The 14,959-nt window shown below is 40.3% G+C and overlaps 1 protein-coding gene across 3 annotated transcripts in view; it reads right to left on the bottom strand.

Annotated features, from left to right (window-relative positions):
• Window positions 1-4,761: 4,761 nt before the first annotated feature.
• Window positions 4,762-14,959, bottom strand: part of MET (MET proto-oncogene, receptor tyrosine kinase) — a 125,814-nt gene continuing 115,616 nt past the window's right edge. For all 3 annotated transcript variants that reach the window (XM_034964862.3, XM_034964864.3, XM_055115331.1), the window contains 2 exons: window positions 7,358-7,494; window positions 4,762-7,262 (listed from right to left, as the gene is read on the bottom strand). In XM_034964862.3, the coding sequence (XP_034820753.2) occupies window positions 7,025-7,262; window positions 7,358-7,494 (375 nt within the window). In that variant the 3' untranslated portion in view covers window positions 4,762-7,024. The remainder of the gene's footprint in view (window positions 7,263-7,357; window positions 7,495-14,959) is intronic.

Here is a 14,959-nt window from a genome sequence, read left to right as displayed (position 1 = left end):
AGAAGTTTTACAGCAGTATCACACTAGGATATTTGAGTGTCTCTGTAATTTTTCTTTACTGAGACTTCTAAAATCATTTCTGAGGACCACGTGACTGACTTTAGACATGTGGCCTCTTGGGGGCAGGATTTCACAAAGGCTTTGAATTCAGCGTTTCTTGTTTACAAGAATTGTTGCCACTGATGAATATGGTGGTTGTTTAGTCACAGTTCTGCAGAAGGAAAGCCCCAGTTTGTCTATAATGGAAAGAGCAGATGTCACAGGAACAAAGTGGCCAACGTCAAAGTAAGGGCTTTGATTGGCAAAGAGCAGGCTGTCTATTACCACATCTCCACACTTAGGCTTAGAGACATAGAGAAGAAAACTCGTAAAAACAGCGGTGAAAATTATAAACCACCAAGAAAGGTAAAGGAAATACGGTGCTTAAAAATTCCAGGCTGCCCAATAAAAATAGGAACTGACATTACAGATCCCCTGGACCATAAATGAAGAACACAAATGGTTTGCAGAACCAGCGAAAAACAGTTCTGACATGTTTGGATGCCAAAGATTTTTAAAGTTGATCTCTTTTGGCCTGGTAAGATTTTATGCATTTTTGTCGTTCCAGCCAAGAGGTCTAAGGATTAGTGGATGTTTCTGCCAGCCTGGGACTCATGCGGTGAAAAGAATGTACTCATGTGACAGTGAAAAATTGAATGCACAAAGACAAAGGGCTTCTTTTCAAGAAAGGAATAAGAATTAATTCTCATTGTAATTTGGGCCCAGTGCTTCAAAAATAACGTTAAATTAGTAGTTAATTTAAATCAGAGATGTCTGTTTATACATCCTAAATATAGCCATTTTCATCTCAGAATTGCTTCTCTAAGAGTACCTCGTTTTCCACCGGGTGTGGTGGCTCACACCTGTAATCCCAGCACTTTGGAAGGCTGAGGTGGCAATCATTTGAGGCCAGGAACTGGAGATCAGCCTGGCCAACATGGCAAAACCCCATCTCTACTGAAAATACAAAAATTAGCTGGGTGTGGTGATGCATGCCTGTAATTCCAGCTACTTGGGAGGTTGAGGCAGGAGAATCACTTGAACCCAGGAGGTGGAGGTTGCAGTGAGCCGAGATCGAACCACTGCACTCCAGCCTGGGTGACAGAGAGAGACTCCATCTCAAAAAAAAAAAAAGAGTAACTAGTTTTCAGAATGCTTAACCAGGTAGGGTTTAACTACACAGCAGAATTGGACTTGAGCCATATTCTAAACTGGTCTACATGAGGAGCTAACTCCTTATTAAAATAATGATAGTAATAATAAAGGAGTAGGAGCTATTTGAATATTTGGATGCTAATTTATATAGGCTAATAATTATAAATATATTCACTTATTTTAACCTACATGTTTTATTGATAAGAACAAAAACACATTCATCAGAATAGCTCGGGAACATCAATGGAAGATAAAAGGGAGAAGACAGAAGTGCTTTCTGTTTCAAATGTTTGTTAAATATTTGCCTTGAAGCCAACATAGTACTAGTTGGATGACAAGATAGTAAGTCCTATTAATGATGGGCTTTTCATTACAGTAGATATGCTTTTGCAATTTTCCTAGATTTCTGCCCTGGGGTCACATGGTAAGTCAATAGTAGTTATAAACCTCTCAGCATTGTGATCAATATCTTTGGCTGACGTAATCTAGTTCTCTGGAATAATTTACAACAAAGGACAGTTTGGGCAAGCATCCATTTTATTACCTTCAATTCACCAACTGAAATATTTCATTGGTTTATGACTGAAGTTCTTTCCAATTCTTTGATAGATAAGGAATTGAGATAGTCCTGAAAGAACCCCTCAAATATGAAAAAGAAAAACAGCAATAAGCATTTCTTCCTTTGGGGCATAACGTCTGCATACCTCTCTGTGTCTTGAAACTGTCTGAAGTGCTACAACAGTGAGTCATGTGTGCCTCTGTAACTTGCTATGTGTGTCTAGTCATGTATTCCTCATCTTCAAACATAGCACATAACTAAAACAATACTGTACTTAGTTTACTTTTTCTTCAACCCGAATGATCATTAACCATCTATTAACATTTGAGCAAAAATAAGGAACAATAATAATTTCTAGACACCAATACTGAAGACTATGGCTCTTATTCTTGCACCTTCATGCAACATGCCTGTCATTTAGACAGAATGTTCTCTTCCACGTCTGTTGTGTATTCTAGGTCTAAAGGCTAAAACAGAAAAAAGGAACCTGTCACAGGAGAAGTAATTAAAGTGATAGTGGGGAGTGTAGAGAAAGAAGTGAGGGAGTTCTCTTGCCAGTGCCACTGTCTTGTCACCTTTCTCCTCTCTCACCCTCACTGTCATATGCAGGATGAGGCAGAATCATAGCTGTTTCTACTGTATAGAAAGCAGGTGTGAGGTGAAGAATGGGGTAAGAAGTTGGCTGGGCATGTTGGCTCATGCCTGTAATCCCAGAACTTTGGGAGCCTGAGGCGGGCTGATCCCCTGAGGTCAGGAGTTCAAGACCAGCCTGGCCAACATGGTGAAACCCCGTTTCTACTAAAAATACAAAAATTAGCTGTTGTGGTGGCAGACACCTCTAATCCCAGCTACTCAGGAGGCTGAGGCAGGAGAATGGCTTGAACCCAGGAGGTGGAGGTTGTAGTGAGCAAAGATCATGCCACTGCACTCCAGCCTGGGCAACAGAGTGAGACTCTGTCTCAAAAACAAAACAAAACAAAAACAACAACAAAAAACAAAAAAAAAAACAAAAACAAAAACAAAAAGAATGGAGTAAGAATTTGGATTTAAACATCTGTAATGCCCCTCAAGCCTCATTTCCCTTTAGCCAACTAAGGCTACCTATACATGGGCTTTTATTTTCTAAGACTAAATATAATAATGATATTATGATTATTGAACAACTATGGTGTGCCAGGTGCCTTTATACACTTTTTTTTTAAAGTCCTCAAACAACTTTGTGGGGGTAACCGTGATTAATGTATTTGACAGATGAGAACACCGGTTTAGAGAAGTCCAGTATGTTGCCCAATCTGAGTTAGGGCTTGGTCTGTTGCCCAGGAGCCTGCACTTTGTGTATGTTTAAACTGTGGTGTCTCTTCAAGACAACTCGCAAATCTAAGAAATGAATAATTTTAATATTCATTAATTATGTAATTTTGTCTGTTTCATCAAATTCCTTGGGGTGAGAGGGACTGTTTATTTTTATATCCCCATTACCTAGCAGTGTCTGACATATATAGGTGCTTGATAAATATTCGTTGAGTTAAATAAAATACTAATCAATTTCTTTTATATAATGCTAACTCATTTTCTGAACGAAATCAGGTAGATTAACAATGCCAGATGTCAGCATTCAAGCATTTGATGTATTTCTACGCGTTATATATCCCTTCTCCCTATTTCTTTAAAGATGGAATCCACTGTGTAGGTCAGAGAGCAAAAATATAATTGATGCTTATATCGTGAAGCGAAAACCCTGTGATAATTAAAAATGCGTAGCACCAAGCCAAACTTCTTAAAGGTCTATCTTTCTATTTCTCTTTCCCCAGAAAAGTCTGCATTCTCCATATTAGTGTTCTCCAAACATCATGGGAGCTACATAGGCAATAACTCTATCCATGGTGGCTTAAAGTAGGCTGGGTGTGGTGGCTCACGCCTGTAATCCCAGCACTTTGGGAGGCTGAGGCAGGTGGATCACTTGAGGCCAGGAGTTTGAGACCAGCCTGGCCAACATGGTGAGACCCCATCTCTACTAAAAATACAAAAATCAGCTGGGCGTGATGGCGCGTGCCTGTAATTCCAGCTACTCAGGAGGCTGAGGCAGGAGAATGGCTTGAACCCAGGAGGTGGAGGTTGCAGTGAGCCAAGATCATGCCACTGCACTCCAGCTGGGGGGGCCAGAGAGGGACCCTGTCTCAAAATTAAATAAATAAATAAATAAATAAAGTGATGGGGAATAAGAAAATGCTGTTTCGGTTCAGCAATTATTTGAGAATCTACTAAGTGCCGGATTCTAGAGATGTAAAGATGACAGGTTGTTCTCCTTATGGGAGAGAGTTGGATTGAACTTTCTAGGGAAATGCATCTTTTGAGTGGGAGAGAGTTTGGCCATGAGCGGGGGTTGAATTATCTCCCAGTAAAGGATCAGTGTCCATTGTATTTTGTAGGCATTATTTTAAATTGGGTTCTTTTAAAATGAGATTACCCCCAATGTGTCACACAATTCTTAGATGGCTGAAATTATCACCTTTGAATTCCCTTACCATTACAAGAATATACATGGAGATAACCTGAAGGTAATTTCCCTGGTAACTGGGGGTAAAAGGGTGGGCACCTGTGTAGATAAAGAGTAGTTTTGATGGGGCAAGAAGGCCTCTCTCTGCAACCCACACCTAGGTATCTGTGTGCCAATGGTGTGGCTGCTGCTGCATTTTTGTGTCTTCTAGTCTAAGGACACACCTTGCTGGAGAAGAGCACCATGCTAAAACAGGAACCAGATGCTCTAGCAGTTGAAAGATCGTCAGAAAAATCTGGGTAATCAGCAACTTAGACCAAACCCTTGGAAAGACAGAGACTTCCTGAGATTCGGGGATGCATGCTGTTTTACTACTTCCTCAGCATTCACTTGACTAAGGCTCTCCTACATGGATGAGCTCTATGCAGCCAGGTGAAATCAATCTTAGGCTTCCTCTATCATTATGCAAATGCAGGTAATCAAGCATGACTGGCAATAACCACTATCAGTATACAAGATGTTGCATCACTTTATTTTAATTGCATGATTTATCAGAACAACTATTAACATACAAAGTACCATTCAGTTCAGCTGCAGGTATAGGCAGTGACAAGTATCTAATTCTTAGAAGAATCACTTACTCCCACTATCTGTCCAGACACATTAATCTAAGGACAAGTTTATAAATAGCAAACGTGATTTTCACATTGCAGTGTTCTCAAGAATGTACATACAAGTGTGTAGTCCTGTTGATGGGATGTTTCCCCGAGTTCTTTCTACTGACGCGTTCATGCTCTTGACCCCGGTTAGAGACAGTTCTTTCTTTCCACAGAGCAGATTTTCTTTTGTCATCCACCATTTACAATACTCTGTGAATTAGTATTACTTGTTACATTTATGAAACAGCAATATTTGGATTGTAATAGCTCTTCAGTACAATTCCTTGTGTCTTCTGGTAAGTCTCTGCACTATCAGAGAACTTTTAGTTATAATCATTTTCCTGCAACAACAGCCAAACTCAACTATTGAGTTTCAGTGTGACACACCCTCTTTGTAGCTTGCTGGGTTAACCCTTGGCTTCAAGTCCTGATGATGTAATGAGGGTGGGGTGTATTGGCAATCAGTACATTTCCTTATCGCAATTTACAGTCATTGAAAATCATGCTGTCATTAATCCCAGTCTGACAAACCTTTTCTAAAATGTTCACAGTGCAGTGTTTTTGTGGCCTAACAAAATTTTTCTCATATCATTAAAAATAAACATTTTTATAAAAAATATAACACTTTAAATGTTTACATCGACAAAACCAGTTAGAGTAACCTACACCACATGCACTATACAGTAGTAAGCACAAAATTCCACAGAATGAAGCATCACAAAGTCCTGCTCAGGGTGGCTATTCCATCCAGGTGAAATAGCTGGGATTTTCAATTGCCTTTTTCATTTGTTTCTAAAGTATGTTTTGCTTAACACAAAACACACCCTAATGCAAAATAAAACTCCCCAAAAGTTTTGTTTCCAATTGCTTGCGAGGTGGGAACCTGCCACCGAGACAGAGGCTAATCTTTTCAATCCATCCACCCTTTCTTTGCTCTACCTATGAGCTGTGATTGGAACCAATGAACCTTTTAGTAAAATGTATCCTGCTTTACAAACATGCTGAGTTATCTTTAAAAATATTTATCAACAAATTACTTGTCTTATTTTGAGTTTTCATTTAAAAAAATACACACAAAACATCTACATGTTCACATTCATTAGATCAGAGTAGCATCATTCTCAAACAGTGGGTTTTTATATGACAACTAAATATTTCATGATGACTAAATTATTTCATACAAATTTTCTTAATGTCATCTATGTACATTACATCCTGTTCATTTATAAACACGTTTTGTGTGATGCTATTTTGAAACTTTGCCTGTATTGCCTATAAATATTCTTCCAACCAAAGGAATGTCTATACAAAAATTTATAAGGGCTGGGCGCAGTGGCTCATGCCTGTAATCCTAGCACTTTGGGAGGCCGAGGTGGGTGGATTTCTTGAGTCCAGGAGTTTGAAACCAGCCTTGGCAACATGGCAAAACCCCGTCTCTACAAAAAATACAAAAATTAGCCGGGGATGGTGGTGTGCGCCTGTAGTCCCAGCTATTCGGGAGGCTTCAGCCTGGGAGGTGGAGGTTGCAGTGAGCTATGATCACACCACTGCACTACAGCCCTGGCAACAGAGTGAGATCCTGTCTCAAAAAACAAACAAACATTTAAAAGGGAATGTTTACCTAATGGGTGAATGACACCATCAGTAATGAAAAATGTTATTGACCATACAACACACAAAAGTGTTTTGAAACACTAGAATTCTAAATGAGTGTCCTGTTCTGGGGCTGCCGCTCCTGTCCTGAGCATTACTATCTCTTCTGAGTTTTCTGTGATCAAGAAGCCCTCAAAATTCCCTGCTTCAGTTTCCCATATGAAATCAAGTGGCACCTGATTTTTTAAAAATTCAACCCAGAATTCAAGTTTTGGACTCCAGTATGACAGGAGTGTTGTCACGGCTGCAGGCCATTGGTCCGTGGCCTGTGGGACCAAGCCTCTGGTTCTGATGCTCTGTCAGATAAGAAATTCCTTAGAATCCAGTAATTTAAATAACAATACAAGTCCTATTATAGTGCAATTTTGGCAAGAGCAAAGAATATCGATGGCCTTTTAAAGGTCAGGCAGTGAAAAAACCATTGGACAAAGTGTGGACTGTTGCTTTGACATAGTACTAGCACTATGATGTCTCCCAGAAGGAGGCTGGTCGTGTGTCCACCTCATCATCAGCGTTATCTTCTGATGACAACAGAGAAGGATATGGAGCGACACATTTTACGTTCACATAAGTAGCGTTCACATGGACATAGTGCTCCCCAATGAAAGTAGAGAAGATCGCTGATATCCGGGACACCAGTTCAGAAAAGGATGGGCGCATTTCGGCTTTAGGGTGCCAGCATTTTAGCATTACTTCGTATCTGTTCCAAAAAGAAAGACATGCTGTAAGAGACCCTTTGAAGGCAGGCATTTCTGTAAAAGTAAAGAACGTAAGAGGTACAGAAAGACTACTTACAAGGGGTCTGGGCAGTATTCGGGTTGTAGGAGCCTTCTCCCTTGCAACAAGTAAACAGTTATATCAAAGGTGTTCACATCAGGATAAGGTGGGGCTCCTCTTGTCATCAGCTCCCAGAGGAGCACGCCAAAGGACCACTAGTAAAACAAGAAACAGGACAGACGAGGTGAGAGATGTGACCATACATATATGAAAGGAAATCAGTAGGTCTTGGTAACTAAACTTGGCTTTACATACTCAATACGGTTTATGTTTTGGGCAACAATTTTCTTAAAGGCAATTATTAAGCTATACATTTCACGACTTGTTTAAACAGGTAAGGTTTAGATTATAAGTAAATGTGAAGTTTTCTAAAAGAATATCTGAAGTCTACATGATGATGAAGATTCCATCTGTAGTTGGTAGAATACCTCTTCCAAATTCTCTCCCGCTGTGTCAAAGCACTAACATGTTTCTATCCTTTCCTTTTCCAATAGCTTCACTACAATTTTACATTACTTGTAAAAGAAGAAGAAAGCCTCCCAAAATTTAAATTTGTGTGGTTTCAAACTGAACATAAATACTCTTTAAGAAATGTAACCACATTGAAAGGTTAATACTAAATGGTAAGATCTAAGTCAGCATAAGTAAAAATACATATTAAAAATCAGAAATAATAAAACTGCAAGGCAACAAGTCTCTCTATTGAAAATTAATTTCAATAAAACTGCCACATGAAGATGTGAAAGTACTAGATTCATATAAAATAGCCATATCAGTACTATATAGGAAGATCACAGGGACACGGAGAGGTTAAGTGACTTGCTAAAATTCCCCGATACATCTGAGTCCACACTGGGATAAACATTTAAGAGTTCCTGACCCTTAGGTCTTGTTTGGTCTACTGAACTTCAATAAACATGCAATTTCTTGACTTAAAACACTGTGCTCAGGATAGACCGTGTCATACATATTATCTCCCCCTGGACATGTGCCCATGCAAGAATGACACGAGGAGAGTCAGCATGGGCAGAGGCCGCCCCTGTGGACAGGACCCAGGGGGGCAGTTCTTGCCCAGCAACACTTCCAGGCCACTCTAAGAGTAGGGAGCATAAGGAGGGAGAAATGAAGGAAGCTTGGAGCAGAAGGAAAATCCACATCAGACAGCTGGAGTAGGAAGACATAAAACTGAGAGGCAAGTGTAGCTTGTAGTACCCAGCAAGAAGGAGAATAAAGCCTGCCTTTGAACGCTGCGACTGAAAGAAAGAAATGAGGTAGATGCTGTAATTGCTGATACAAATTACCATTAATGACTTCTTTGCCCAAGTGCAAGAACCCTTGATGGCTGCTGACTGCCTTGATCCCAACAGAAAACTCAAACCCCTTGCCAGGAGGGAGCTACAGAACTTTGCTGTCTAATTCAGCTTTGCAAAATAGAAGTTTTCAAAGTCTGAAAATCTTAACAATCAACAATCACTTCTGACAACATCATCGTGTTAACTTTCAAGTCCCAGAATATGCACTAATATTTAAAATCAATTTAACAAGTATCAATTGACCCTTGATCACATACGAGTAGGTTACTGTTCAAGTTACTAGATAGGTCCCAGGGCTGAATGAACAGGGTTAAGAGAATTGTGCAGATAACTGCCACACAGGACAATAAGATAATAGCTGTAATATAGAGCAGTAATATCAAAGAGGTACAAAGGTTGCCAAAAGTCAAAGAGATACTAGTAGGGTACTGAGAAAGGCTGCAGGAAGAGAGTGACAGTAAGGTGGGTCTTGAGGAACAGGGAGACTTTGTTTTATAGGTGCAGGTAATATGAGGGCAGAGGGAGAGTTTTGGGTGGAGGGGGTGGGGCCAGGAGTAACAGTACACATGTGTTCTTTCTTTCCTTTTTTATTTTTTGAGATGGAGTTTCGCTCTTTTGCCCAGGCTGGAGTGAAGTGGCGCAATCTTGGTGCACTGCAACCTCTTCCTCCCGGGTTCAAGCGATTCTCCTGCCTCAGCCTCCTGAGTAGCTGGGATTATAGGCGTCTGCCACCATGCCCAGCTGATTTTTGTATTTTTAGTAGAGACGGGGTTTCGCCATGTTGGCCAGGCTGGTCTCTAACTCCTGACCTCAGGTGATCCACCCTCCTCGGCCTCCCAAAGTGCTGGGATTACAGGCATGAGCCACGGCGCCTGGCTGCATATGTGTTCTTATTAAACCATAAGTATAATAGTTCACGTTGCTTGACATGTTGGAGTAGGGGAAGGGATTAGGGACCCATAAGATTGAAATGGGACTGTGCTGTGGAGGTTTTTAAATGTTGAAAGTGGGTTAGACAGGGCGGGACAAGGTGGTTCACATCTGTAATCCCAGCACTTTGGGAGGCGGAGGTGGGCAGATCACTTGAGGTCAAGAGTTTGGGACCAGCCTGGCCAACATGGTGAAACCCTGTCTCTACTAAAAATACAAAAATTAGCCAGGCATGGTGGTGTGCACCTGTAATCCCAGCTACTTGGGAGGCTGAAGCAGGACAATCGCTTGAACCTGGGAGGCGGAAGTTGCAGTGAGCTGAGATGGCACCCCTGCACTCCAGCTTGGGCGACAGAGTGAGACTCCGTCTCAAAAAAAAAAAAAAAAAAAAAAAAAGAAAGTGCATTAGACTGAAATCAATGGGACATGGCTGAGTTCTGAGTTGTGCTCAGGGAGATGGCATCTGTAAGTGCCATGCTTAGAACAGAAAGGAGAAGCTGATTCACAATATGGAGGCCAGTTAGGAGGTTTCTGAATAAGAATAGGTGAGGGACACTACTGCATACCTACAATACGGAAGCCTATGAGGCTTTTCTCTGGAATTAAGGTAGTGAAAGAGTGTATTTGTCATATAATGATTCATGCATAGGCATTATATCCTTTACAAAACATCTTATTTAATCCTTATAATGGATTGTACTTGGTTACAATCCTGTGATGTAATTGGTTTTATTTTAGGATGAGGAAGCCAAAGTTCTGTGATCAGGTCTCCCTATCTGACAGTCTAGGCTACATGTAGATTTGTCTGGAGACAAAGTCACATAAAAGGGGGATGGAGTTGGGTAATTTTCCAAGGAATTAAAGGACATGGGCAATAACTGGGTATCAGAAGATAGCTGGAGGACTCACGGGACAGGGAGGTAAGAGGAAGAAGGTTTCCAGGAAGAGCATTGTATTGTCTGCACTCCACACTCCCCTGAAAGCATTGTGGGGCTGACAGCAGGGTGAGGGGAGGGACAGTGAAAGAGGAGGTGATGCTGATTAGGATGATGACAAAGAAGAGAGAAGTTGAGGTGTGTGTGTGTGTGTGTGTCTGTTGGGTGAGGGGGTGTCGGGGGTGAGGGGAGGGAGGTATACAATTCATGTGCATTAGGAAACAAGTCAGTTTTAGTTTCAAGCCATGAGAGCACTATCATCCGTGCTTACTGTATGGCATTGGTCAAGCCATTTTGAACATTTGAGCACCAGCAATAAGCTCATCTGGAGAATATCTGGCCTAACTTTACTGAAGGTGATGATCAAAGAAATAATTAAATGTGAAAGATGGTTGTAAGCTATGAAAAGTGATAGAGAGGGTTGCTACTGAGGTAAGTGAGCAAGGAATGATGATAGGCAAATCTGAGCATTCAAGAGTAGATGCATGGAGATACAACATCAACACCAGGATTGATAAAAGAAAAAAAATAAATTGATAAAGTTTTATCAATTGGTAAACTGATAAAATTTTCAACAAAATCAAAAACTTTTGCTTTTTGAAGGATACCATTAAATAAATGAAAAGGTAATCCACAGACTAGAAAAATGCATTTGTGGGCCAAGCGTCACCGGTGGCTCATGCCTGTGATCCCAGCACTTTGGGAGGCCAAGGCAGGCGGATCACTTGAAGTCAGGAGCCTGGCCAACATGGTGAAACCCTGTCTCTACTAAAAATACAAAAATTAGCTGGGCATGGTGGCTCATGCCTGCAATCCCAGCTACTGGTGAGGCTGAGGTACAATAATCACTTGAACCCAAGAAGCAGAGGTAGCAGTGAGCCAAGATTGCACCACTGCACTTCAGGCTGGGTGACAGAGTGAGACTTCATCCCAAAAGAAAAAAAAATGCATTTGCAAAAGTGTATCGCATAAGATATGCTTGTATCCACAATATACAGAGAACTCGAACAATTCAATAATAAGAAACAAAAACAAGCCAATAAAATAAACCCTAACTAAATTAATATTAAGTATTAATAAATACTTTAAAATAGGCAAAAGATTTGAGTAGACACTTTACTAAAGGTGATATAAGGATGGCAAATAAGCTCATGAAAAGAGGCTCGACATCACTAGCCATTGGGAAATAAAGATTAAAAAGAAAATGAGACAGCACTACAACCAATTAGAATGACTAACAATCAGAAAACTGACAATGTCAAGTGCGGGAGAGGATCTGAACAACTGGAACTCTTATGGATCGCTGATGGGGACATAAAATGATACAGCCACTTTGAAAAATAGTTGGCAGTTTCTCATAAAGTTGAATGTACACTTATCTTACAACCCAGTTAGTTACTCTTACACCTAGATATTCACCCAAGAGAAATAAAAATTATGTTCACAGAAAAACCTTCAAGCAAATGTCATAGCCATTACAATTATGTATAAGTAATTGCCTGAAACTGGAAAGAACTCAAATGTTCTTTATTATTATTATATTTGAGATGGGTCTCACTCTGTCGTCCAGGCTGGAGTACAGTGGCATGATCTCGGTTCACTGCAACCTCTGCATCCAGGGTTCAAGCAACTGTCTCGCCGCAGCCTCCTGAGTAGTTGGGATTACAAGCATGTGCCACCACTCCTGGCTAATTTTTTGTATTTTTAGTGGAGATGGGGTTTTACCATGTTGGCTAGGCTGGTCTCGAACTCCTAACATCAAGTGATCTGCCCTCCTCGGCCTCCCAAAGTGCTGGGATTACAGGCGTGAGCCACCTCTCCTGGCCCCAAATGTTCTTTAACTGGTGAATGGATAAATAAAATGTGGTACATCTGTACGATGGAATACTACTCAAAAATAAAAAGGGATGAACTACTCTGCTGTGGGAAACAGTAGAGAGGTCCCCAAAAATTTGAAAATAAAATTACCATATGATCCAGCAATCCTGTCTCTGTGTGTATATACAAAAGAATTGAAAAAAAGGATCTCAAAGAGAATTTTTACATCCATGGCCACTGCGGCACTATTCACAATAGCCAAGAGGTATAAGAAACCTAAATGTCCATTGGCAGATGAATGGATAAAGAAAATGTGGCATATATGTACAATGGAATATTATTCTGCCTTTAAAAAGAAAGAAATCTTGTCATATACTACAACATGGATGAAGCTTGAGAATATTTTGCTAAATGAAATAAGTCGGTCCTAAAAAGACAAATACTGCATGATTCCACTTATATGAGGTATCTGAAGTGGTCAAACTCTTAGACAAAGTAGAATGGTGGTTGCCAGGGCCTGGGGGAGAGAGAGGAGAATTGTTGTTTAATGGATATAGAGTTTCAGTTTTGCTAAGATGAAAAAGTTCTAGGAATCTATTGCACAACAATGTTCACATAGTTAACAATACTGTACTGTGTATTTAAAAATGGTTGTATGCAGCCATAAAAAGGAACAAGATCATGTCTTTTGCAGGGACATGGATGAAGCTGGAAGCTGTTATCCTTAGCAAACTAACGCAGGAACAGAAAACCAAATACTGCAAGTTCTCACTAAGTGGGAGCTGAACAATGAGAGCACATGAACACAGGGAGGGGAACAACACACACTGGGGCCTATCAAGGGAGGGGAGGAGCATCAGGAAAAACAGCTAATGCATGCCGAGCTTAATACCCAGGTGATGGGTTGATAGGTGCAGCAAACCACCATGGCACACGTTTACCTACGTAACAAATCTGCACATCTTGCACATGTACCCTGGAACTTAAAATAAAATAAAATAAAAATCGTTCAGATGGTAAATTTTATGTATTTTTTTGCCACAATAAGAAAGGAATGAATTACTGATACGTTACTACTACTGATACGACAACATGGATGGCTCTCAAATGTAATATGCGAAGTAAAAGGAGACAGACTCATAAGACTACTGACTGCATGATTCCATTTATATGACATTTTAGAAAAAGTAAAACTCTAGAGACAGAAAATAAATCTGATTTTCTGATTTCCAGGTCCTGGGGATAGGGTAGAGGTTGACTACAAAGGAGCATAAAGAAATTTTCTGAGATGATATAACTGTTCTATTTCCTGATTGTTGGGGTGGAGGTTACACAACTGCATGCATTTGTCAAAACCTGAAGAACCGAACACTGAAAAGAATGAGGATTGGGTAAATTACACAATGGTGATGCCATTAATCAAATCCAGGAGGTGAGAAATTGAGGGTTTGGCAGGAAAGAGTTTGATTTTGAACATGGTAAATTTGTGACACTGATGATGACATCCAGGTAGAGAGAATCAGAGGTGGTTATTGATGGGAATGGTTCCAACTGTTGGTGGAGGATGACCCCTAAAGACAAAAGTCCTGGGAGACAGCTACATCTGAGAGAAGGAAGACAGAAGGAAGAGAAGCCATTGAGGATAAAGAAAACAACCTAGAAGCAGGGGGAAAACCGGAAGTTTCAATGTCCCAGAAACCAAAGGAAGAGGAAATTTCAAGAAAAACGAGGGTTACAATAATGTTAAACACTTCAGAAAGATGAGGCAGATAAGGGCTGAGAACAAGGAAGTCAATACACAGTTTAATGGAAGAACTTGTATTAAGTGTGAAACAACGTATAATACAATTACAACACCCATTGCAAAAGGGTTCAGAGGAGGGTGTGAGTGATGTCCAGTGTAGTGACACTCCGATTTTGTTTGAATGGACTTAAAGAGTATTCAGATTTTAGCCAAACTCCATTTGGGCATTTTCTAGAAAGAAAACCCAATCTACAAGCAGGCAAGTTTTTGGTCGCAGGTTTCAACATACACATAGCTCATTGCATGCTTTTGGAAATGTTCCATGTCAACATTCAAGATTGTGCTGTCCTGGAAGTAAAACACTGTGCAAATTTATCCATGCAATCAGTAACCATTTCCTAAAGCAGCATTATGTACAGATTATTCAGGTTCAGCCTTTATGTAGCACAAAATAGTGTCTTTCGATGAGAGTGAGAAAGAAATAGCACCATCCTATCTGCAGAAATCTATGTACATTTCCAGTCAAGTATCTGAGTGACTGTGGCTATGGGGGAAGCCTTGGCCTCTGTGCTGTCTGTGTGTGTTTGTTGGGGAGGTGGGGGTATTGTTGCGTGTATGTGGCTGTCAAGAAGCTTAGAATCCCAACACTTGCCCTAAACATCCAAAATTTCATCAGGCTCTTTTTTTATAAATCAGCTTTGTTGAGGTATAATTTATAGATCATAAAACTCACCAATTTTAAGTGATTGGTGATGTTTAGTAAATTAAAGTGATTAAATGATGTTTAGTAAATTTATATAGACGTGCAGCTATCATATCATCACAGTCCAGTTTTAGATCATCTCAACATTCCAGAAAATTCCCTCATGTCCATTTGTGG

Source organism: Pan paniscus, chromosome 6, assembly GCF_029289425.2.
Source record: "Pan paniscus chromosome 6, NHGRI_mPanPan1-v2.0_pri, whole genome shotgun sequence".
Classification (NCBI taxonomy): domain Eukaryota; kingdom Metazoa; phylum Chordata; class Mammalia; order Primates; family Hominidae; genus Pan; species Pan paniscus.
The sequence above is the reverse complement of the archived record's forward strand: the minus strand, read 5'-3'. Positions and strand labels throughout refer to the sequence as shown.